General features: G+C 56.6%; 1 protein-coding gene across 4 annotated transcripts in view; it reads right to left on the bottom strand.

Moving 5' to 3' along the window:
* Positions 1–6,638: 6,638 nt before the first annotated feature.
* Positions 6,639–25,934, bottom strand: part of SFXN5 (sideroflexin 5) — a 117,338-nt gene continuing 98,042 nt past the window's right edge. The window contains exons 14-17 of one of the 4 annotated variants that reach the window (XM_055089247.1): positions 19,642–19,662; positions 9,519–9,742; positions 8,819–9,302; positions 6,639–8,748 (exon numbers count right to left, since the gene is read on the bottom strand). In XM_055089247.1, coding sequence (XP_054945222.1) covers positions 9,665–9,742; positions 19,642–19,662 — 99 coding nt within the window. In that variant the 3' untranslated portion in view covers positions 6,639–8,748; positions 8,819–9,302; positions 9,519–9,664. Of the gene's footprint in view, positions 8,749–8,818; positions 9,743–19,641; positions 19,663–23,668; positions 23,756–25,934 lie in introns of those variants that run through there. The other 3 variants (XM_055089246.1, XM_028496904.2, XM_028496906.2) reach the window with 3 other exon arrangements.

Here is a 25,934-nt window from a genome sequence, read left to right on the forward strand (position 1 = left end):
ATCCCCCTCCGGGACTTCTCTTTGCTTCCCAGCCAGTGCCTCCAGCCAACCTCTGCTGAGCTGCAGACCTGTGAGCCGGCTGCCTGCTGCCCTCCACGCCCCCCAGCACCTCAAACCCAACGTGTTCACGGCTGACTCACGGCCCCACTTGCTCTCTTGCAGGATTGCCCACCTTCGCAAACAGCCAAGGTTTCTTCTACCTTGGGAAACAGTGTACATGGATCCCGGGGGTTTGGGAGGGGAGGGGAGGGGTAGGAGGCATAATGAAGATTGTGCAGATGTCAAGGATGAGGCCCACTTCAAAGGAGGACCTGTGTGCTGCGGCTAGGGTTCTCTTCCTCACGCTCAGATAGGGCCACGCCACCCCCTTCCTCAGGCCCCCACTCTGCTCCCTTCTTTCCCACCCTTGGCCTCTCCTCCTTTGCTACTGGTGCCCTCTGCTTCAGTCTCACCCACGTCATCCCTGTCCCCCAGTGAGCCATGCGTTTGGCCTGTGCTGTGCCTTTACTTATCCTATTCTTGGCGCCTAGAATGTCCTGGGGGCGGGGGTGGTGGGGGTTGATCAATGTTGAAGTCATTGGAAAGATGTCAAGGGCCAAGCCTTGTTGCCTGGGGCACACGCAGGGATCCAAGCACGGAAGGTCCTGCTGCTGGGACTGTCAGTGTCTCTCCTGGGTCCAGTCAATGCTAGAAACCAAAGGGCCGTGTCCCAGCCTAACGCCCTCCCCAGACATCAACCAGGAAAGTCCAGGTTGAACCTCACAGTGGACTCTCACTGCCAGGCAGGCTGGATAGCCTCTGGGGAGCAGGTATGCACCGGTGGGGTGAAGGTAAGAAGAGGAGGCATCTTTTTGGCACCGTCCCGGGGGGCGGAGGAATGGGTAAATTGTTCCTCTCTCTCACTTGGTGGGGGAGGGAGTGCAGGAAGATCACAGCAGAGCACCCCTGTCATCCAGATAAAGGGCTGGAAAAGACCCAGAGAAACCTGCCAGTCTTCCTAGGCCAGGCCCGCAAGGGGTGGGGCGGGAGTCCCCGCCGCACTTCCATCCGTGCCCTCATGTTGTGCCTCTCCCCGCAGACGGTAAATATTGGTGTTGTGACTTCATTAATAAAGGCTTCTGTGAGCCTGAAAAACATGGAATCAGGATGAACTATTTTCTGAGCTGTGGGCTTGCCAGGTTTGCTAATTTGGGAGTTTTTGGGCCCTCTCCAGGGAACAAACCAAAGTCTCTCTCGAAGAGACACAGATGCAGCTGGGAAGGGGAGAAGCAGCCGAGGAATGATGCTCCCTTCCTTCCCCCGACCGTTCCTCCTCCCCCCCCGCCCCCCCCCCGGAGATCAGGGCCCTGCAGAGGTGAGGACGAGGATGGGTGGACAGCACCGCTCAGTAGGCCTCCCCTGAGCGAGCTGGCTCGGTCATAGCCCCTTGGTGGGGCTGGCCTGGGCCCAGCAGAGCCCCACCGGCGGACCTATTGTTGACGAGCACCTCGAGAACCCCACGTTGCGTGTGGCTGAAGTGGAGGGAACACAGGGAGCTATCCTCAGCTCTGGTGGCCTAAGCTGCGTGCCTTCCTTTCAGGGAATGATCTTTTCATGTCCCCTTGACCATGGGACTTTCTGGGCTTGGTTCCTGTGGGCACTCTGCAGCCATGGCCCTTGCTCTCAGCATCTTGACACTTGGTTTACATCAGCTCCTCCTCACTGGTGCTGGGATAGCTTCCCGTGCAGCTTTGTCGAACCCTCGCCTCGTGAACTGGGTTCTGCCCAGGAGGGAGCCGGGCCGGGCCCACAGGCCTCTCTGGAGCCCCTGCTCTGGGGCAGCCACCCAGGGGGAGGGGCAGGGGGGCCCAGCAGGCTGAGCGGTGCAGGCCCAGCCAGCTTTCCTGTCAGACAGGCACTGCCAGTGCGGAGCCAGACATCGGGAACAGGTTTAACCAATTACCCAAGCGCCCCATCTGCTGTCTGGGGCGTGTGTGAGGGTGAGTGCGTGCGAGGGTGTCTGGGAGCGTCTGGGAGGGCTGTGGGCGTGCGTATGTGAGTGTGACCGTGTGGGCATGTGTGGGTGTGTGGTTGCAGGTCCCGGTCAGCCCCCTCATTTATCAAAGACTGTGCCTTACCGGCTCCTGGTCCTCCTGTCTCCCCAAGACCTGAGGGTCTCCATGGACAACCCACCCGGCACCCCAGCCTCTCACCCCCTTCCTTTCTCATCACCACCCACTCTCAGGGTATATCAGAGCCCAGGATTGCGCCTTCTTTCCAATCGCACGTTGAGATGTCCTCTCCTCTCAGACCACACGTTCTTTCCTCTCACTCACACGGTTTTCCTCTACAACCGTGCTCTGGCCTCATGGGCCCCTCTATTTTCTCTATGACAGCCCCTTGTCCCGCCGTTCCTTAGGTGCACCTGCCTGAAATCACAGACTTGCTTGAACCCCTTTCCCCATCTGCCCTTGCAGCTGAGTCCGTGAGGACATCAGGCAAGCGGGCTGCATGGCACCCTTCAGCGGAGGCCTCACCCTTATTAATAAGTCCGCTCCCATTCTCCACAGGAATGTCTCAAACCTCTCCCCAAGGTTCTCCCCCAAACCTCATTTTCCCCCTTACCCTCAGCAGAGGAACTTACTTCCATCTAGAAGCACTAGAAGGGAACACCTTCATATCAGTCGGGGGCCCGGTAGAAAGAGATGGTCTCGTCAAATGGAAGCGCTTTGAGAAGAGTTGAATAAAAGGCAATCAACAAATTTTGGGAAACCGACAAGAGATGTTGCAGGACCCCAAGACTAGCAACCGTTGGGAATCCATGTGGCCCGTAGGCCTGAAGGGGCCAAGGGCAGGAGCAGGTGCCAGACAGAGGACAGCAGAGGACAGCTGGACGGAGAGGGCCCCAAACAGGAGCTGTAGACTTTAGGAGCAAGAGGCCCACAGCCTGCAGGGGATTCTAGGGGGAATAAAGCCCCCAGTCTCACTCTCCTCCAATCCTCCAGTTTCCTGCCATTGACTCCCGATGGCGGGAGCCAGACAGCGAGTGCTATGAGTCAGCCTCCTGGGACGGAGAGTGGGGGAGAAGGTAGCAGAGTGGATCTGGAGGGGCCAGGGAAGCTAGCCTGCCCCCCACCCTGCTTCCCACCCTCGGACCCACACTGCCTGCATCCAACTCATTCTCTCCACTTGCCTCCTGATATCAGCCAAGATCCTCCCTGCCCCCCGCCCCCGGGGACCTCACTTCTGGGTGGTTCTTCCTCTTTCCTGCCCTTACAGTCTCTTTCACTCTCACCCTTTAGAGTTTTGAGCTGCCCGAGAGTCACCCTTCTGAAGCCCTCCCTTGGCCCCATGTGATGCTGCAGCCATCGTCATGCCTCTCTGCCCAACTCACAACCAAATCTCTTTAAAGAATTCTCTGCGTTGGCAGTCGGTGGGAGTCGTGCTAACTTCTCAGCCCATGGAGATCTGGCTTTTGCCCCGACCACACTCCACTGAGACCATTCTCTTCAGGTCCTTCCAAGAGAGACACCCTGGTCTTCATCTTCCTTCAACCCTCACCACCATATTTAATATAAGTGGACAACCTCTCCTACTTGAAGCATTCTCATCTCTTGTCCTCTGGGATACCACACTCTACTTATCTTCCTCTTACCTCTTGTATTAATCTGCTACGGCTGCCATGACAAGCACCGCAGGCTGGATGGCTTAAACAACAGAAATTTATTTTCTCACAGTTCTAGGGGCTAGAAGTCCGAGATCAAAGTGCCAGCAGGGTTGTTTTCTTCTGAGGTTTCTCTCCTTGGCTTGCAGGTGGCCGTCTTCATGTTCACGTGGTGTTCTCCCTCTATGCCTGTCTATGTCCAAATTTCCCCTTCTTATAAGGACACCAGTCATATTGGTAGGATTAGGGCCCCTCCTAATTGATCTCATTTTAACTTAATTACCTCTTTAAAGATCGTACCTCCAAAGAGAGTCACATTCCGAGATACTGGGGGTTGGGACTTCAACATACTGGGGGGATATAATTCAGCCCACAACACCTTTCCTGTAGCTGAGCGTCTCAGCAGGCCTCACAGATGGGGACTCCTTGAGGTTCCAAACCAGTCTTCCTCTTCTCCCCCACCACGTACTCCACCTGAGTCACAGAGGTAGTTGCCTCTGTTCCTTTAGCTCCAGGTACTCTCAATAAATGGATAACATGCCCATCTACACATCCAGTCCCACCCTGCCTCCTGAACTGCAGACAAGCACACTCAATTGTCTCCCGACATCTTGACTTGGTTATCTCACAGGAACCTCTAATAACCTGCAGAACAGAATGTACCGTCTTCTCTGCAGATGTTGTTCTTCCTTCTCTGTTCCTAAGCTCTGAGAAATGGCACCACCACCTATGTCCTCAGCTGCCCAAGCCAAGAACCTGGGGCCATCTTTGACTTTTCTCTGCCATCCTTTCCACAATCAATCGGCAAGAGCTAAGCACTTCTGAATCTCTTCACTTCTCTCCATCCCCATCCCACCACCTGGTCCAGGCCCCATCTTCCCTCACCTTGACTGCCACAATGGCCTCTTCCCTAGTCTTCCCAGCAGTCTTGCCTTTTCCTGCTATACTCCACTCCGTTGACAGATGAATCTACTTCTCCACTTAAAGCCTCCAGTGGCTCCCAGCCCCCTTGGCGCTGCAGCCCCTGGCTCACTTATGTCTCCGGTGTCTTCCTGCAGCTCACTTCTGGAGAGCGAGGGCCCTGCTGTACTGTCCCTCCCTCTGCTATGCTCACATGCGAAGGGGAGGAGAACCAGCTCAGGTGGCTGGGGACTGATGGCAGCCCCCTTCCCGCATTTACCCGCCGGATTTGCATGGGGTCTTCCAGGGGGACATCTGGTGTCTCTGTCTGTCTGCCCATTTGTACACCTTCTCTTTCCCCATTTTGTTCTCTCCTTCCTTCTCTCTACCCTTCTGAAAGGCCCAGGGGACTCGGGTGAGGTAGGTCTCCAGATTCTTGCTCTGGCTGAGGAGGTGTCCTTGTCGGAAAGGAGCCAGGCTCTGACCTGGACAGGCTGCCGGCACCTACCTCGGAATGGGACACGGAGAACAAACACTTCTGGGCCAATGCCTGAGAGAGACACCTGGTACTTGCAGGGAAGCATGTGGGGGTTAGACCTTTCAGGGAATGGCTGAGACTTTCCTGTTTGGGGGGCTAAACAATGGCAGCGGAATGGGTGAGATAGCAGGGGCAGCAGCAGTTCTGGAGGACAGGGGAAGTCGGCTCCCCAGGGCCTTGGGAAAGGGTCACTCATCACTGCCCTCATCCGCTAGCATTCTGACTCTCCTTCTAACCATGGCCTGGGTGGGAGCGGGGAGGCCCTAGGGGCCAGCGGATGGGGATAGGGCCAGGGGAAGCCACATTCCTGGAGTGTTAATGATCTCCGGGCTAGGCAGAAGCTGAGCCCCCAAACTAGCTAAAAACAACAAACAGATCCCAGGAGGGATTTGTGTCTTTTCTGAGAGTCAAGGATTTCCATCCGGATGGGGGCTGTGGCCAGTGAGGCTCTTAGCAAAGAAATTCCCCAGAGACCAGAAGCCCCCTGACCTAAAAGTATCACTTTGAGAACAGACCCCTCCCCCCCACCCCTTTCCCTCCTCCCGCCCTCCTAGGGAGGCCCAGCGCCCGGGCAAAGGGAGGCAGCAGCCCCCCCCCGACACCTGGGAGGTGTGGGAGAAGCGGCTGGGTGCGTTCCTTACCTGGTCTCTTCCATCCTTACACCAGTCCAGCGAGTGATGCTGTTCTTCACGTTTTATAGCTAAGGACACCAAGGCTCTGCTGGAGATGTTCTATAAACATCTGACTGAATGAATGGGTGAATAAAGGAGGTGACTGGCTAGAAGTCACAGTCGGGCTGGGGCCAAACTGGGGCTGGAACCCGGGTCTGCCCTACCCCAGCCATGAGCCCCACCTCCACTACATGGTCCTCCTGGCAGAGGAGGCCATCAGCTTCTCCCTGCAGGCTTGGAAGATGCTTGGAGGTCCCATAGAAGAGGCCAGGCCTCACTCCCTCAGGAACTCTGGGAGCTGCCTGGAATTGGAGGAGCCAGAGCTGTCAGGAGATGGCTGAGGCCTGGCCCTGAGGGACTGTGGAGGAGTTAGGAAGGGGCAGAGTTCCCAGGGATGGTGCCATATGCACCACTGCCAATATCAGGTACCTTTCCACTGGGCTCAGACCTCTTCTCCCTATGAAGTCCCTCTGGGCCCCCAGGCAGCCCAGAATGCCCCTCCCATGCCTCCCCCCAGTCCCCTGGATATCAGTAGCCAAGAATCTACCCAAATCCCTCTCCTACGCAGTTCCTTGCAGTGGGGCCCTTAGTGAGCCCTCCACTCAGCCACCACTCTGTAAAGGGTCTTTCTGCAGAGTTTCAGCTCACCCGCTTTGTCCCGCTTCCTGCCCTCACATGCCTCTCCGTCCTTTTGTCTGTCTTTCCCTTTGGGCCTCCCAGCACGCCTGACCCCTCCTGGAGCCTGGGTCTGCACCTTCCTCAGGGGCCTTCTCACAAAATCCTCAGTCAGCTCTTGGCTTGTTCCCACTGTTTCCCCACCCCTACCTCTCCCACCCACAATTCACAAAGCCAACCCCTGATGCTTTAAATCCATCATTTATTGCCCACAGCTCATTAGTACTACATAAACCACAGAGATTGAGAAATTTTCTGAGAAGGTTAAAAAGACACTGCAAAGTCCCCTGGGAGTGGCCGAGGCATGTGTGCTGGTGTCTCACTCACACTGGCCCAGGGCTAGAAAACCACCTTGCTTCCGTCCACTGCCCTTGTCCTCTCAGGACGTCACCCTGCTCCCAGGCTAGAGGCCCAGGACAGGAGACCAGCTGGCTCACAGTCAGGAACTGGAAAACGGGTCTGTTGGTTATCTTGACATCTTGGGCTTTTAGCTCCTGTACTCTCAGATTGCTGCCTGGAATAGGAGAAGGGCATCCCCAAGCCTGAGGGAATGTTTGAAGTAACCAGAGGAGGGTACACCAGGGCTAGAGAGAGAGCCAGTTGCAGGTGTGCCCTGTCTTCTGGGCCAGGCCCAGCCCTCAGTGGATCCCGGCTCAGCCTTCCCACCACCCCTAGTTATGAACCAATCTGCCCACGAGGCCTCCCTTCCTCTCTCCTCAGCAGAGTAGAGGACGGATGGTGGCCAAAAGCTTCCCCTCATGGTATTTTTTGCAGCCAGACCAGGACTTAGCAGCATGGTCGCCTGAACCTCTGTCACAATTACCCTGAGCTACAAGGATCCTTTGCCACCCACCCCTCCCACTCCCCAGGAGAAACCCCCTTAGCTCACGTGAAATTGCATTGGGAGCATGACCGCAAAGCATCCAGGAGACAAAGTAAGTAGGTTATGAGATGCCGAGGCCACAGGGCTCCCAAGGCTCGGGCAGGGGTGGGGCTGGTCAGGGGCAACCAGCACAGAGGCAGAGTTGGAAAGACCCCATCTCTGCCAGGCCCCTGGACGGGGTGGGAGTAGAGCTGGGGTGGGCAGTTTTGGTCCCAAGGTATAAAGGGCAAAAGAACAAGACCCTATGAGAGGTGGGGCAAGGTGAGCTTGAAGTGAGCTTTTCAAAAGAGGACCCAGACATGCCCAGCCCCCAGTCATTGGCACATTCACATTATGGCAGGATTGGCTAAAAACGACCCGCCCCTCCAACGCCGTGGTACCCGCTCTGCTCTTGTGTCCTCCATGCCTGTCCCTGCCGTCTCCTTTTCCTGATGGGCAGTGAGTGGGCTGCTCCTTAGGAGAGTGGGGAGCCCTCAGGGCAGCATCCTGCAGAGCTAGCTGGGGGCACCAGGGCCTGCCTGGGCGGTGAGGGCAGCAGGGGCTTCTGAGGAGTGCGTGGTATCAATGCACCTCACAACTACCCTGCCCTAAAGCTGGCAAGAGCCACCCATGGCCACGCCCTTGCCGTCCTGCAATAGCCTTTTCCTGCAAGTGCATGTGTTCATCTCCAGCCAGGTCTCTCCCCAGATGAAGTCGCCAGGGAAGCAGAGGCCCTTTGGCTGCATATCAAGGGCTCCATTCAAGCTGGGGTCAGGTGACGGATGCATGGAGGCCCAAGCTTCCTCTTTGTTTGGGCCTTTCAGATGGGGGTCAGGGGGCTTATCTTGTTCACCCCCACCTCAGGCCCTGCTTCCTCTGCAAACTCCTGTAGCACTCTCCCCTTTCCTGGCCTGCAAATGAGAGCCAGCAGCAAGGGGCCTCGGAGGCCCATGCAGGGTGAGAGGCAGCGACATGAGCATGTGGGCCTACACTCAGGCCCAGGCATGCACGCTGCCTCTTCCCTCAGACCTGTAAAGTGTTTGTTTGGCAAAGGTCAAGTGCTCCAAGAATGTGTGTTCACATACAGAAGGGCAAGGTCCAGGTTCTGAGGCCAACAGCTGGCCATTTCCAAGGGAGCCTGCCCCATTCCCAGTCCAGTGTCCACGCCGGGGATATGCCTGGGATGCCCAGCATCTGAGCAGGACAGGCAAAGACAAAGTCTAGCTGGAAGAGCAGGTGGGAACCCCTCAATCCAGTCCTCTGGTTCCGGACAGGGAGTGGAGACTCAGCGAAGGTAGTGGACACGTCCAAGGTCACACAGCCCATTAGTGCCAGAGCTGGGGCCTGCTGTTCCTGGGTTGATGCTCTCAGGTAGATTTCTAGAGATCTGGGCTTTGCACTCTCAGGCACGAGACCCTCCTGCTCAGGAAATGGTGGGCCGGGGCAGATGGTCTGGTGGCTGGAAAGGACAGCAGTCAGCCTGGCTCCAGCCCTACCCTCAGTCCCAACGCCCAGATTCCAGCCTGTACCTGGAAGGAAGATCTTTCCGCAGAAGGGCAGGCCATGGTCCCCGCCAAGCATCGTTCTTTCTTAGGACTTCCTGCCTGGAGCTGGGGTCATCTCGGGGTCTCAAATGGATCAGGGCTCCGTGGAGGGTGACTCCAGCCTCAGTGTGTCACTGGGCTTCATGCAGAGGAACTGGTTCTGCAGGTGTGGCATGAAGGCTGGGCACACTCAGAGCCAGCTGCCCAAGGAATCTTCTAGAGGCCTCCAGTGACCCTTGACTTCCTGGGCCACCTCCTGAGGAACTCAGTCACAGGTGGTTCATCCTGTGAAGTGTAGACTGCCTCCCCTCCCCTCCCTAGTCCAGCCCAGTGCAGCCCAGCCCAGCCCAGGGAGCTATCGGGCCTGGCCACAGTCATATCTTAAATCTACCAGCCAGGCCACCAAGGCCACCAGGCCTACTCCTCCTACCACCTGCTGCATCCGGGCAGCTGCAACCCAGGCTTGATTCTGATAAAAAAGAAAAAGAAAAAAGAAACCAAAGTATAAAAGGATCCTAATCCTACCCCGTGGGCACTACAATTTTTCAGCTTCACACATAATTGTGCTAAGTAGAGTTTTGACAACCCCACGTAAGGCCCAGAAATGCACTTGATTATTTTTCATAGTAAATGTGTCAGAATTCCTGTCCCTTATGTTAAAGTGTGAATAGATTAGTCTCCCTACCACTGTGGGGGGAGGGCTCCCGCAGGTAGCCCAGGACTGGGGGGGTCAGCTGGCCTCTCCCTGCAGGTGCAGCCCACGGGACTCCTTCCCTGCCCCCAACTCCCGGCCTGGACAACGCTCCATTCCCCAGGCCGGCCGGCCACCGCTCACAGCCCCTTGTTGTACACCACTGTCCGGCTGCTCGTGGCCCGGGCAATCTCAGGCTCTAACTGGGTCGTTTCGATCTGAGAAGAGAGTGAGAACAGAGAGAGGAAAGGTGAGGGGGATGGGAGGGAAGGGATGAGTGGGGAGCTGGGAGTAGCCGTTAGGACCACCTGGTGCCCACACTTCTCCCCCCTGCCCCCGGCACCCCAGCCAGGGCCCACGTGCGCTGCCTAACGTTACATCTTCCTTCTTTACTGCTCTTCGGCCCGGGGGCTCACGATACCCCTTCCAGCCCAGGTCATGCCTCTTCCTCGGCCAGCACGTCCATGTGGGGGAACGTCCTACCCTCTGAGTTCTCTGTCTCCCTCATCTCCAAGGACCTTGTCCCCGATGTTGCATAGACCACTCCCAGGACGCACCCTGGGCCTGGTCACCCCCAGGGCTGCTCCATCCGGACTCCTTAAATCCAAACCCCGCCCTCTTGGACCCCACCATACCCTGTCCTTCCAGCACCCCATTCACTCTCCCTATCCGTTTTCGGACCACCAAGACCCCAGCCCCAGACTCCCTAGGGCTCAGTCTTCACATCCTCCCCCTTCAACCCGGACGCGAAGGGCCAACCACTTCAGCCTCTCCGAGCTGCAAGGCCCTTCTGGCCTGACTGGCAGAAGCCCTGCTTTGGAGGAACCCAATTATGCATCTACCTTCTCTCCACTTAAACCTGACCACCTAGCGGAGACCACTCAACATTCACTGCCCCTGACTTTGGCTGGACCCTCACAGAGGCCAGACAATCCCCAGCCCTGGGCCACATGGCCGGTCAACTCTCTCTCCCATTCTCCGCAGAGGCCACCTTAAACCTCCTCTGCTCTCCTCAGCCATCCCCACCCTCAGCTCCGCACTCATCTTCCTACTTCGAAATGAAAACAGAAGGCATCAGAAGACGCCGCTCAGCTTCTCCTCAAACCCACGACCTACCTGTGTCCACACTCTGCTCTGGACCTGCCCTCCAGCTGCCCCGCTGCGGCTATCCTTCCCCCCGAAGACCCCACTCTGGAGACCACTGCTGGACTGCCCTCCCTCCTTCCCATCTTTTCAGCCCACTGACTCCTGCTCATCAGCAGAGAACCTCCCGTCCCATAAAACCTCCCCTTAATCCCATGTCACGCCCCAGCTACCACCGGGTCTCTCTCCCCTCCAACAGCCACATTTCTTCAAGGCGTCGTCCACACTGGCCAGCACCATCTCCTCACCTCCCAATGACTCTCCAACCCACAGCAAATCCGGCCTCTGTTCCTACCACGCTCCACAACAATCCTCCTCTCCAAGGTTCCTGCCAGCTCCCTTTGTGCGACACCCACTGGACACTTCTCAGGGTCTCAGGGTTCCTCTTCCCTGCACATAGCCCCACAGGTACTTAAACTCAACCCATCCAGAGCAGAACGGAATTCCTCAGCTCCTCCTCCCCCACCCTGCTAACCACACCGCCACCCAGTGGTGCTCTGGCCAGAGACCCTGGGGCCTCCTGACCTCCACTCTCCTTCCCTCCCCTCAGGTCTCACCCACTCCAGTCCCTCCCCCATCACAGCCAGCAGGAGCCTTCTCAGCTGCAAGTCTGGCCATGCCTCTCTTTGTTATGAAATGGCTCATTGGCCCCACTGCCCTCAGGGACCCAGTGGGATCCCTGGATCCCTCAAGATCCAGCCCCTGCCTCCCCCTCACCACCCAGTCCCTTGGACTGGAGACACACGGCACACCCACTTATCACGGTGCCTCAGATACACTGGGTTTTTCCCACCCCGAGTCTTCGCCTGAGCTGCCCTCTGCCAGTTCCACTCCTCCCCAATCCCGATTCCCTCAGCTTTAGACATCTCCCCTCATCCAGGCTGGGTAGGGCCACGTCTCCAGCCCCACTCTCCCCTGCACTTTGTATAGCCGTTGTAGCATGTGGTTCAAGGCTGCCCGATCTCTCATCTCCCCCTTCTCCACGTTAGATCACAAGCTCCATGAGGCAGCGAGTGTGTGATCTTGTTCATCCTGCATCCTCAAGGCCCAGTGTCGGGAGACGGTAGGTGTTCATAAGTGTTGAATCAGTGAGCGGAAAGAAGAGAGGCAGAGGGTACTGGGAGGTTGGGGTCCCCCTGGAGGCTCCAGAGCCGCCCAGGTGTTGATCTGCAGCTCCAGGGACTGATCTGGTGGGGACACCTGAGCCCCCAAACCTGAGGGAGCCGGGAGGGAGGCGCTCCCTCTGTGGGGGGCCCCAGCCTGACACCTGCCCTGGACTGAGTCAAGGGAGCACCGGGCCTTTGAAACTCAGCTCGCTGAGCTTGGTCCCAGGTACCTGCTATACATCAAGACGTGGCAACCCTGGGAAGTAGGCAGGAGGTGCCATAGACTGGACGGGCTTTTAGAGAACTCAGTCACGTCCGAGACCAGACAAGAGGGGATTCAGTGTGGACTACAGCTGGTGGGCCCGGTGAAGTTCCTGGAGAAGGGGGACCCTCTTCCTGTAGTCCCTGGTACCCCGATACCCAGGCCACTTGAGAGGGCCAAAGAGACAAGAGCGTGGCTCAGGGACCAGGCCTCTTCCCCACCCCCTCTCCTCAAACCACCTCCTCCCTCCGTACCCCTGCCGGCCTCCGAGTCCCCTCCACCCCACCGGCTCTCCTCGTCCCCATGCTGCCACTGACACAATGCACAGCGCCCACGCTTAAAAATCTAAATGCTTTTGAAAATGTTTAACCTAGTTAGACAAATTAGCAAAAATTTGTGCAAAACAATTTAGGTATTTAAAATATTCAATGTTTTTAAAAAACTGGAAAACTGTTCTTAGCTTTCAGCTGCAAAAACCAACAAAATATAACATCCCAGCAATCTTACCATGAGGTGTAACATAACCCTTCGGGAAAGCTGTTAAACAGCTACTGAGGCATCCTGGGAAATAGCACTTCATTTATTCAAATGCACATATGTCAGGCTTTTGCACCATATGTCATTCCAAGCTATTTACAGTAATAATTAAATCTTAATCAACGTTTAACCTCTGTAAAATGTTTGAAGAATCCTAATCACCCTTCAGACTGCACTAATGAAGGAGAAATATATAAACATAAAAGGAAAATGATGCATAGATATCACGCTGGAAAGAACAGTAATTGCAAAATTGTATTTCTTTTAAATATAATCAGTAAATGATGTAAAGTAAGCCAAGGAGTATTTTAAGTTAAGACATCTTGGATGTCAGAGGTGTGAGCAGCTAATTTTGTTCTGCTACCCATAACAGATGTAGCATATTTTATTTTAGTGCCATTATTAGCAACTTCCCATGCCGGCTTTCACTGAAGCACTGAGGCCCGCATTAAAATCGGAGAGGCTGCTCACCACGACAGTGGAGGACCACGGGCCAGGGCCACGGCCTACTCGGCCCGTTCCCTGGAGAGCACTGGCCCTGGTGGAGACCGAGGCCTCACCCTCCCAGCGGGGCTGTTGCAGACCCAGGCTCCCCACTGTGCTGAGGGCAGCAGGTAGGAGGGAAGCAGGGTGGGGAGACGCAGGCAATGGGAAGGCTGCGGGGGAGGGCAGTGGACGAGGCCCTCAACTCAGGAGCAGGCGTTTAGGGACAGAGCTGGCATCTAAGCCTTTTCCTCCCATTTCAATTCCATCGGCCCTCAATTCAGCAGATGTTCATAGCTGCCAACTCCATACACCAGGGCTGGGCACACAGAGATGGACCAGAGCAGCCCGTGCCCTTGAGAAGCTTCAAGTCTAGGGAAGGAGTCAGAAAGGCAAAGCAGATGGATCCCAGAGAGACAAACCAAGTGCCATGGAAACTGGGAGGGGGTGGGGCTTGCCGTGCATTGATGAAAGAACAAGGAAGGAAGACTTCTCAGAGGAGGGAGGCCAGGAAGAAACAGAAGGTTTTGATAAGAGAGGGCAGGAAAAGCCTGCTGGGGAAGAGAAAAGCATAAGCTGGCCAGCATGGCATGTTTGGTGTGGGCAATGCTGGGCAGGCTGGGAATGTGGCTGGAAATGGAGGTGGGGCTGGGGCAGGCAGGTCCCCGTAGGCCACGTGAAGGTGTCAGCATTTTACCTGAGGACAATGGGGAGTCACGGAAGGATTCCGAGCCGGTGGGGGGGGGGGCGGGGGCGGTGGTGGTGGTCCAAGATCCCTGTCTTGCTGCTGGTGGTGAGCATGGAGGATGGACCAGAGAGGTGAGTGAGGGGGCAGCTGAGGGAATCAGAGAGAGGTGGCAGGTCCTGCCCTATGATGCTGCCAGTGGGGGCTGACGGGAGGGTGTGCTGGGGATCCTTTCTCAGACGAAATCCACAGCAGTTGATGTGGATTCCATGTGGGGGTGAGAGGGAGGTGTCGGGGATGACTGTGCGTTGATGATTCCTAATTCTAGCTCAGGAGCCTGGGTGGCTGGTGACGCCATTCTCAGAGGCAGGGGAATATGGGGTGGGGGTGGTGGGTCAGGGTGGGAGGGTGGTAGGCCTGGGTCCCCCAGGTTGAGAAGCCGGTGAGGCGGACAGGTCTTGGGGGAGGAGCTCTGGGCAGGGGCCTGGGGAGAAGAGTGAGCCCTGGATATGTGAGCACAGCCAGAGCCCTGGAGTGGAGGAGTTGCCCAGAAGAGCAGATGGCAGGGGAGGGCGCCAGGCCTGGGGAATAGGCACATTCGAGGGGCGAGTATAGGGAACAAGCCCACGAGGGCAGCCTTGGGGGACCAGCCCAAGGGGCGGTGGTAGTGACGGAGGGCACCACAGACAACAGGCAGCATGGCAACACCAGGCAAACAGAGTTTCCATGTGGCCCCGGTGAGGGCTGAGAGGCTTCGGTCTTGTCAGAGGGATTCTGGTGGGATTTGGTGACCCCCTAGAGTCCAGATTTCCTAACCCTCACTCAGCCTCTCACTTCCATCCTGGGCCAATTCAACTGGTCATTCGTTAAGACCTCTCTAGTTCTCTGAGCATAGCTGGGGGTTGAGCCGATGGCTCACGGATGTCGGGACCACTGAGGGTCCTCACCACCGGGCTCAGCGGGGGAAGCTGGGGCAGGGACCCGCACGCTGCCTACCCCATGAAGATCACCCCTCTGAGGTGTGGGGGGCCTGAGTCCCCTCCACAGAAATCACATCCAGGGCTGCGCTGGTAGATGAATGAGATTCAAGTACTGAGTGAGGGCAACTAACCAGCTTCAGGGTCCCAGAGGTAGGGACAGGCTGTGCGTTCCCTTGGGGTCCCCCTGCTATTTGGGGTAAAGGAAGAAGCAGAAGCCGGCTCCACGTGCTGGGGCAGCAGCAGAACAAATGGTGTGGTGGCCACACTGGCTCAGAGTTGGGTTGTGGACAGAAGGAGATCCCAAGGCCCAGTGAGAGGAGCAGATGCAGCAAGGAGGGGTCACTATCATCAGCCCAGAAAAGACTAGAGCCCCAGGGTAGTAGGCCAAGGGCAGGGGCTTGACCACAGATGAGCTCTGAGGGGGCCTCCTCTGGGGAGAAGGTGACAAGGAGAAGGAACGCTGGGCAAGGAGTGGCCACAGGGAGAAGGGGTGACCCAGTCCAGGCAGCCAGTGGGGGGCCGGCAGCAACCTGTGGGTCCCTCCATTCATCTGGTGAACTCCTCCCCAGGTGCCTGATGGCCAGTCAGCAGGGGACCTCGAGGGAAGGCAGGGTCTGGGATGGGGAGCCAGAGCCCTGGCTGAAGTGATCAATCAGCACTGGTTGATGGTACCCCCCCAGCCCCAGAACTGGGAGTGCCAAGAAGACGTGGGCCTGTTGGAAATGGCTCGCTTTGCCATGAGATGAGCAGTAATGCCCTACTAGCACTCCCTGACTCCCAGGCAGAACCTGCACCCTGGCTCCCAGACAGCTTCACCCGGATGCCCTCCCCTCTCAGACCCTAACCCTAAACCTATCAGAGCCCCAAACCCCAGCCTCCAGACCCAGCTCAGACCCTGCTGCCCCTTGTAGCAGACAGCCCCAGATTTCCGGTTGCATCTAAGGTCAGAGGCAGCAAACACAAAGCACGAGCCTCTCTGGAGCACCCCCAGGCCCAGCTGGCCCCAGAGCCCCCTAGAGCAGCCTGAAGGGCTTCCTTCGTGGTGCTGGAAGGGTTAACCCTGAGCTATTTGCCTCTGTCTCCCGGCTCATCCTGGGTGGGGGGCCAGAGTCAGGAATGCATTTGGGATCACCTCTGCCTCTGCAGCCTCAGAGCACACACACACACCTGCAGCCAGCAGCCAGCAGATAGTTTACATATTTGAACCTGGAGCTAAGGTGCCGAGACATAAACAGGAAACTGGATCCCCGGCCTGTGCCCCATTTTCAGGGGCTTTTACCTACTACAAAGAAGTTCCTCCTACTTGCCTTTCTTCTGGTGGCTTTTCTGCCTCCTTTTCAAAGGCATTGGGCTGGGGGGTGGGGTGTTCAGCATGACCCTGTGACATGGCTCAAAGCGGCCTCCTGCTCCTGACCAGGGGTCTGGGCCTCTGAGGGTCCGCAGGTGGTGGCGACATTGACACAGGTCCAAAGCCCAGGCCGGCACCTGGCTGACCCTGTGTGCCTGAGGCCTCTGTCAGGTCCGGAACCAACTTGCCTACTGGGCGGCCACATACCACCCTCTGTCACCAGGGCTAGGCGGGCCTCAGGTCCTGCTCAGATACACACGTCCAGGCCTGAGTGTTATCCTGAGTGTCCTTGGAGGACAGGAGTGTTAGGCCGGAGCTGGGAAGCAGCTGAGGCCTGAGCCTAGATCGGTGGGTCAGGCCTCTGGTGCTGGCTCTGGGCTTACACTGCCTTCCCAGTGAATGTCAGACTCCTTGGCTGGACACTCAAGGTCTTCTGCGACCTTCTCCAGCTTCCTCACCCACTGGCTGCTCTCATGCCCAGTACATTGTATGTGTAGGCTTTGAGGCCTAATCCTCCAGGAAGCTTCCCCTGATCTTCTCAGACCAAATCCACTGCTGCTGCCTCTGGTGCCCCCGGCCGATTACACCCCCAGCTGCAGGCCAGCTGTGAATACAGGGGCCCCACCCCCCACCCCAGCGTGAGCCACTCAGGGTAGCTCAAGTCACCCTGTGCCATGTGCATAGTCGGCCCTCGGTAAAAGTTGAATCAAACTGAACTGCGCTCCCCAAGTTCAGGGATCCTTATCTTATACTTTTCCATCCCCCCTGTGCGATGTGCACCCACGGAATGCTCGGACCACCCCCTCCCCCCATTTTGGAGCTTTGCACTGTTCCTGGGTGCCCTCTGGTGGACCAAACTCAGAATCATTCTCTGTCCTCCATCTTCTCAAGGTCTCAGTTTCCCCACATGTGAGGTGGAAAGATTTTTCTACTCCTGGGGCTGGGATGTGGATAATACCGAGAAATGGATGAGAAGGCCCTTTGGAGGCTTAGAAAACCTGCTAAAGGAAGGCAGGATCCCGTGGCTATCCCACCGCCAGGCCGGGTCTTCCTCGCCTGTGTCTCCTCACGGCTCACAGGGCCGAGCGCTTGCTGTGGGCCAGGCACGTTCTAAATACTTCACACATACTGATGCGTTTAATCCTCTCAGCAGAAGCTTTGCACAACCAAGCCTCCTCCCTCCCTGTCCTCTATTCAGCTAGGTGTTTTAGAAGGTCCCAGAAAGAACTGGGGAGGGATGGGCTGAGAGGTGGCCCTGCTGAGGCCTGTCACCGGGGCATGTGTGCGCATGTTCGTGCACGTGCTCGTGTGTGGGCCTGCGTGCACGCGCAGGTTTGGGGTGGGGGTGTGTGGAACAGGCAACGTGACAGGTGGCGTTGGCGTTCCTGGGCTCCAAGCGGCTTTGCCATTCCCATCCGTCCCTCCTGGGGGGTCCTGTGGGCAAACTCCAAGAAAGCAGCGGGCAGGGAGGCGGCAGATTTCTGATGGCAAAAATAACCCGCTTCAGAGTTCAATAGGGACTGATTAAAGCAGTAAAGGAGAAAAGCCCCAAACAAGCATCTCCAAGCAAAGTAGGAGAAGGATTTGAGATTGGAGGGGAGGAGGCACGTGCTCTGGGAGATGGTGAATCTCTGTGGACTCAAGAGGGACACACTACCCCCTAGACATTGCTTCTGGCCTCATTTCAGCCCTGGAAGAGTGGGAGGAGCAGGAAGCAATGAAGTCAAGGTGAGCCCAGGTGAGCCACGCTCTGTATTAGGTGTTGGTAAATAGTGCCAGTTCTCAGCCTTAGGGACAACCTACGAGTCAAGGGATGGAGAAAGGACTGTTGTCCTGGGGAGGGAGATGGGACGCAGGAAACGCATGTGACCAGAGTCTCCATGTGTGGGGAGAGACAGATCCTAGGGGGGCTCATCAGGAAGGACTTCCTGGAGGAGGGACCTCTTCTAGAACAGCTTGAATGTGGACATGAGCTCATTCCCAACTCTTCCCTGTTCTTGGTTGGGAGTTCAAATGCTTTCTCAGAGAAATGGAGGCAAGCTGGGGGAGACATTTGCTTCTGCTAGGTCACAGCTCCCAGCCAAGCTGGTTCATCAAAACTACCATTTTCTTCAGGGCTGGTGATGGGGAGAGAGATGGTGGAGGTTCTGGTACCCACTGGGGGTACCCACATTCTTTCCCCATACAGGGATGATGTGCCTCTTTGTTTCGTAACTATGGAAGCTGGAAGGGGGCGCTGGCAGGGGTAGGGCAGTGAGCAGGGCCATGGCTGAGCAGGTACCTCATCTACAGCATCCCACTGGGGGTACCCACATTCTTTCCCCATACAGGGATGATGTGCCTCTTTGTTTCGTAACTATGGAAGCTGGAAGGGGGCGCTGGCAGGGGCATGGCTGAGCAGGTACCTCATCTACAGCATGCGTGTGACCTCTAAGAGCCAACCTCTGGGGCCAGGGTGACTAGTGTGAGGACATAAGGAGGGCCTAGGTTTCTGGTTCTCTGGACCCTCCGGGGCTGAGGTGAGGAGGGGCTGGGCTGAGAGGGAGGGGGCTGGGGGGTTAGCAGGGCTGACAGGGGAGGCTCTGAGCAGCAAGCCCTGGGGGGCTCAGATGCTGCCTTTTCTCCCAGTCAAGGTGTCTGGCAGAAGCTGGAGGGACAGAGGGAGGGTGGGGAGGGGGTTCTCTGCTGAGGTGTCGGGGAAGGCCAAAGGGCAGGGGCCAGCAAACCAACAGCCGACAATAGACAACGGCAGGGCAACAACCCTCGCTGCCAGTGCACCTGACTCCTTGGCCTCACGTGGACCCCGCAAAACTGGTGCCCGGGGGAGAGACACACACACTCGAGGAGACCCCAGCCCTATGGCAGCAGCCCGGCCCCGTCTTGCCTGTGCCCCCACCTCAGCCCCTATTGCTGCTGGGAGGACAGAGGAGCTGAATGAGGGTCCAGGGGCTAGAAGGCATGTTCCAAGGAAGGTTCTGCCCATTTGCCATTCAGCACCATTCATAAGCCACACCTGGCCCGAGAGGGTGGCACAGCCACGCTGCCGGAGAGGCATCCAAGGGTCAGCAGCTGACTTAAGGTCGCACAGCCCGCCATCGGCTCTCCCTGCTCTAGTACCAGGGGCCGGTCTCATGGTTTCACTTCCAGAATCCTCATGGGCGGAACCAGGAGAAAGCTTACGTACAACACCTTATCTTATGGCAGGGGAAACTGAGGTCTTTAGGGTGAAGACCAAGGTCATACAGAGAGTTGAGGCTGGGGGATGCCAGCCAGACGGGAGGAGGGCAGACCTGGGGCATGTGTGGCAGCCCCCGGCCTGAGCCCCACCTAGGGACAGGGCGGAGCCCCCAGGGGCCCCCGTACCCACAGCCTCACTCATCCACAGAAAAGCCCCAACTTTTCCTGTGGGCACATTTCAACCTCACCAAATCAGCTAATTATTGACAGTTGGTGAAGAGGAGATTTCACTTTTTCCTCCTGTTAAACTGCTCCTAATTAGTTCCCTGTCACCATGGCTGGCTCGCCCGCCCGCCGCTCGCCGTCGGTAATCCCGCTGCACAGTGTCTCATTAACCTTTTGCTCCTCTCCTGCCGCCTGCCAACAAGATGAAGACAAAAACAGATTGTCGAACAATGGCACCGGCTTGTATGTGCAGCCCAGTTCCCCAGCCTCCCCCGCTCCCAGAGCTCCCGGGGGGAATCGAGAGGGAAAGAGAGGGGAATGGGGTGGGGGAGAGCCCAGAGGAATCGAGGGAGAGAGGCACAAAGAGAGAGAGAAACAGGCAGGGCCATGGGCAGGGTACTTGGCCAAGGTACTGCTTCTTGAACCTTAACGAGGTTCATTAAATGGGATTGGAAGCGCTCCCAGGTGGGGAACACCGGCTGTCAGAATTGGAGGGACATTCACCATCCCCAGGTCCAGCCTCCTGTGGCAGCCAAGCCCATGGGCCCAGGGACTGGACCTTGGACATCTCCCTCGAGGAAGTTGAGACACCAGCATGTGTTTGTGTGTGTGTGTGTGTGTGTGTGTGTGTGTGTGTGTGTGTGCGCGCGCACGCGTGTGTCTGCCGCCTGCCAACAAGATGAAGACAAAAACAGATTGTCGAACAATGGCACCGGCTTGTATGTGCAGCCCAGTTCCCCAGCCTCCCCCGCTCCCAGAGCTCCCGGGGGGAATCGAGAGGGAAAGAGAGGGGAATGGGGTGGGGGAGAGCCCAGAGGAATCGAGGGAGAGAGGCACAAAGAGAGAGAGAAACAGGCAGGGCCATGGGCAGGGTACTTGGCCAAGGTACTGCTTCTTGAACCTTAACGAGGTTCATTAAATGGGATTGGAAGCGCTCCCAGGTGGGGAACACCGGCTGTCAGAATTGGAGGGACATTCACCATCCCCAGGTCCAGCCTCCTGTGGCAGCCAAGCCCATGTGCGCGCGCGCGCGCACGCGTGTGTATGTCTGGGGGAGGACAGAGATGACCACATTGGCCTGGACCCCAGAGCCCCAATCTCCAGAGAGGGCAGGGCCAGAAAGGTCACCACAAATCAGGCCCCACATGCCACAGGGAGGCCTCTGCAACCCGCCTGACCCAGCACAGCCCTGGGCAAGCTCCAACACAGCCCTCTCCTTTCCATCATAGCTGCACCATCACCTGACATTCCTTGGTTATTTGGCTTCTGTCTGCACCCCCAGAACAGAGGCTCCCTGAGAGCAGGGGGCTATGACATGGCCCTCCAGGTTACAAGAAAAAGGGGAAATCACCCCAGTATCTGGGTGCAGACGGGCCCGTCCATGCCTGGCTGAGCTGGCCTTGGCCAATGCCCTACAGCCTTAATCTGAAGGTCACAGGGTCCACCGGGGCAGACCCCACACTCCCGGCAACAGGACCGGGGCTCAGAAGGGAGGCCAGACCTTGCTCCCCTGTCCTCACACCCAAGTTCCTAAGGAGGCTCCCTACCCAAACTGCTGGCCCATAGACCCCCTACCCCCGCCTCCTGCCTCAGCTCTGGGTTAGAGAGCAAAGCCACAAACACCTGCTTCAGAAGGTCCCTGTGAACCTGAACATGGACTCCCCATGAAGGAGGAGGGCTGGGTGAGGGCACTGGAATGTTCCTATTGATAAATTAGCAAGGAGCCATCTGGGGCTCAGACTTGGGACTTCTCATTTTATAGTGAGATGGGAGTGGGCTGAGGAGGGTTCTGGAATCCTTTTGTGGGTACAGAGCCTATTCCATTATTACCAACTTTGGACCTTGGGCAAGGTCCTTAACCTTGACGTGCCTCAGTTTTCTCATTTGTAAACGTGGAATAATACTGGTATGAACCTCACAGGACTGACATGTTCTGGGTCTGCATTTTACCACCACAGTCAACCAGGCCCTTGTACTTACTGGACCCCAGGACCCCTTGGAGGCCATGCCTTTCTACCCTGGGCTGTGTGATTGCTTCCCCATCACTGCCTTTTCTCCAGGCCTCCAACCCCCCATCTCACAGAACACCAATGAGTGAAATTTTCTTTGCTGTTCTCCAATGGCTTCCCACCCCTGAGTTCATTTTTCTGAACAAAGAGAGAAACCTGACTGCCATTTTGCCTCCTCGACTGCCTCGTCCAGCCACACTCCCCAGTTGCCAAGTCTTGTCAATTCCTTCTAGTGCTCTGGGCAGCAGCTCACTTGCAGGGAGCCCCCTCCTCCTCGAAATGCCCTTGTCCTCAGTGTCCAGGGTTCTCCCCTGCCTGCTCCTGCCCTTTTTTAACAGCTTTTCTTCCTCCTACTGAGACCTCAACCCTTCCAGAACTTCAGTCCCCCCGATGCCTCAAAGGTTCCCTGTTCCCCAGCCAAATCTCACCCCAGAGCCTGAGACACACACATCTAACTGTCTAGGCAACACCCTTTGATAAACAGTAATACCTTGGACTTGAGGGGCATTAGGAAGATGTAATACAAGGCATGCAGAGTTCCTGGCATGCTACCTGGCCTAGTAGATGTTTAGCAAATGGTAGGTATTATTATTATTTGCAATTTTAATTTTAAAATTAGCACCATTTTTATAGGCAGAAATACTAATTTGAAAAGCGCAGAACAAAACTCTCTCCCAGGGGGACTTCCCTGGCGGGCCAGTGGTTAAGACTTCGTTTTCCATTGCAGTGGGTGCGGGTTTGATCCCTGGTCTGGGAGCTAAGATCCTACATGCCTCACGGCCAAAAAAACCAAAACATAAAACAGAAGCAATGTTGTAACAAATTCACTAAAGACGTAAAAAATGGTCCACATCAAAAAAAAAAAAAAATCTTAAAAAACACCCCCAAAACTCTCTCCCAGGAATTGAAGAGGGGATTGAAGTTCTTTCTCCAACCTCTGGGTTTAGTGGGTTGGAAACCCCACACCAATCACTGCAGGCCAGCCATTCTAGGAACCAGTTCCTAAATTCCATCTCCAAGTCACCTAATTAATTAATTAGTGTTCCAGTGATTACTCCTGTTGACAACCTTGGTGGCTCTTGGCAAGGTTGGGTCAGCCCAAGCAGGTCCAGACTTATTGTGGCAAATCACATTGGCTTCTGGGATGTGAGACATGATCCCCACATGGCAGAAGCAGCGCCTCGTTAGAGAAAATTAATTGGGAGGAAGAATGGGAACGAGGTCTTCTCTGCCAAACACCCCATTATGCACAGGCCGGCCTGCAACCTGTTGGGGTTGATGCAGGTGAGGAGGGGGCTCTGAAGATCACGTCCCTACCCACCTTTCCCAGAGAACAGACTTATTACAAAATGACTATATTCTTTCCAACTAGAGAAGGAGGCTTGGGTTGCAGAGAGAAGGATTTTGGTTAGACACCCAGAAGAACTAACTTGCATGCCTATTTGTGGCAGACATGGGGGAAGGGAGGAGCCTGGGCGTTGACTCACTTAGGCCAGGGCTGCTCACTTAGACCACCTCTCTGCAGCCAGAGGTGGAGGCCCGAGTCGGGGGACTGTGGCCATTTCTCCATTATTTGCCCCAAAGGAACACCCGCCCTTAGACCCATAGCACTCCTAGACTCTTCCCCACCACAGGGAGGCCCCAACTCCCTCCTCTCTCCTCTGTCTCAGGGTAGGCGAAGAGAAAAGAGTGAGACGAGAAAATCCTACAGAACAAGCAGCTGCAACATCTCCTGGGAGTTCTGGACTGGGAGTGAGCCTCTGGGGTGTCCTTCTATATTAGCACATGGCTTCTGTGACTTTGGGCCGGGTCCTTGGCTGCTCTGGGTCTCCATTTGCCCCAGCAGAGCCAGGAGGGTGGTAAACTGGATGACCTTGAAAATCCTTCCAGTGGGACAGGCTCATGGGGTTTCTCTGCCCTGGCTCCCTCTCCTGTGCAGACAGGTAGAGCTATGGGAGCTAGCTACTTGAAGCTTCTGAACACAGTGGTTCCTGCAAGCACCTGGGGCACTCTGACTCTTGCCCAGAACTGCAGACTCAGCCCAGCTGTTATAAAGAGATGCCGTCAGTGGCTTTGGGGAGTGACGGGCCCAGACCTTCCAGATGGGGATGCCAGGACCGCCGAGAAGTGACCTCCCTCTCGTCTTCAGAGCTTCCAGGCAACCTGGAGCCCCCAGCTCTATTTGGAGTCCTCAAGCATCAGGATATAGCTGTTCAGCCTTTGGGTTGAGGGGAAGGATGCGGAGGGGTATCCCTGCTCCATGGCAAGGCTGGGCCCTGTGGGTATGAGGATACTGCTGAGCTTCCCATCCTGTGTGCACTGGCCTGGCCCCCAAGATAGGAGCCCCATCCCATTACAGTTTCCTCCTGAAACTCTGGGGCTCAGTGGAGGCAAGTGACTCCAGTCCTCACCCTCTTCGGGGCCTGGAGGCTGGGTCACTACCTCCTACTCTAAGACCCTGGGTCTCCAGTCCTCACAGTCCCAGTGTAACACCCCAGGACCCTTATTTTCACCTTCCCCAACTCCCCTGGAGGAACCTGCACCCCTCCCGCCCCGCAGGGTCAGTCCTGCGGTCACAGATTCAGAAGTGTCCATCTGCAGCCACAGCCCCCAACTTCCCATGAGTTCTGTAACTCCAAATACCTTGGTCATTCTTTTCCCTCCTTGGGTCTGCCTCTGCACCAAACCTTGCTTTTCCCACTCGGCTGGCTCATGCTTCTTCACCCCCACCCAACTAAGATTCTGGGGTACTTTGCTCCTCCTGAACTCCTACCAGCCTCCCGAATGCCTCACCCAACCAGACAAAACTGGAGCAGGCCCCATACCTCTGGGTAGACAGGCCCTGGCCATCCCCACAGACCTGTGTCCACCCCCAGCCGTCCCCTCCACTGACCCCCGGCACTGCCCACCCGGCTCTCTGACTTCCTTAGTCCGCTATCTCCCCCGTTTTCCCCTCTGAAGGTCTCCAGCCTTCTCCATGGTCCTCTCACCTTTGACCTCCCCCTTTCCACCCACCTCCTTCCTCTCTGCTCAGTCAGGAGAACGCAGGAGCTATCAGATCAACTTCCTTAACCTCCCCACCGCCGCCATCTACCCCCCCCCCAGCCTTCTCCATGGTCCTCTCACCTTTGACCTCCCCCTTTCCACCCACCTCCTTCCTCTCTGCTCAGTCAGGAGAACGCAGGAGCTATCAGATCAACTTCCTTAACCTCCCCACCGCCGAAATCTACCCCCCAACCAACATTTGCCTCCCCCTGCTAAAGTGGGGAGGGGTCTCCCCCACCCAGGCGAATCCTTTGAACCCCTTGTCTGTGTTCTGACTCCCCCGCTTCATGGACTTTGCTCTCTGTCCTCCTCCTCCAGCATCCTTCTTCTCTCCTGGTGCCTTCCCTTTGCATTTACACAAGCTCCAGTCTCTCCCATTTTAAAAGAGTGAAAATAAATAAAAGCCTCTCTTGATCCCACATCTCATTCCAGCTCTGGGTCTGCTTCTCTTTTTTCTCCCGGTACCAAGCCTCTAGACCAAGCGGTCAGCCTGCCACCCCATTTCCTTACCCCCCAGTTGGGCTCCACCCCTCGGGATGGGGTTTGCCTTCATGAACTGAGACACCAATGGACGCGCTTCAACCCCACGGAGCTTGACCTCTCGGGAGGGTCTGACCCTGTGGTTGGCCCCCAACTCCAGTCTCACTTGGCTCTGTCCTTACCTCCCTGGCCACTTGTCCTTGGGCAGCTCCCCTCCCCAGGGCCTATTTTCTCCACACGCTCCTTGGCTGATCTCACCCACCACCCTGGCTTCCATCACTGTTTTATGCTGGGGGCTCCTACTTCTGTCCCTCCAGCCCAGGTCTCTCTCCTGGCTTCTAGACCCAAAGCCAACTTCCACAGGGCACCTCTGTTCAAAAGTTCCACAGGTTCCTCAAACCCCACGTGTCCATCCAGCTCCACATGCTGTCCTCCTGCACGCCGGCCCCTCCTCATCTCCGTCTTGCCGGGTTGTTCAAAACCAGAAAGCCGGGCGCACATCCTGCCGGCTCCCTGTCCTCCCACCACACGCGGTTCTTCATCAGATCCTGATGAAGCTGCCTCCTAACTCTCTCTTAAAGGACCCACTTCCCTCCATGCCCGCTGCCAGCAGCCTGGTCCAAGCCGCCATCATCTCTCGCTGGACTCCTGCCACCGCCTCCTGAAGGCTCCTTCTCCAGAGCTCCAATGCAGCCTCACCATATAGCCATGGGGACCGTTCAAAATCAGGAATCTGTGGTTCTGCTCTGCACAGCTCTTCTGGTAACGTTTACCCACTGCACTGGCTTCCAAGTTCCTGGCACCCCTTGACGTCAGGCCCCCGTACCTGGCCCACCTCATCTTCCCCACTCTCTGCCCAAGAGGCAGGCTTTCCTCAGTGGTGTGCCGCCTCCCTTCACACCAGGTGACCTCAGCCTATGTGTCCCCTCA

Source organism: Physeter macrocephalus, chromosome 12 (genome assembly GCF_002837175.3).
Source record: "Physeter macrocephalus isolate SW-GA chromosome 12, ASM283717v5, whole genome shotgun sequence".
Lineage (NCBI taxonomy): Eukaryota > Metazoa > Chordata > Mammalia > Artiodactyla > Physeteridae > Physeter > Physeter macrocephalus.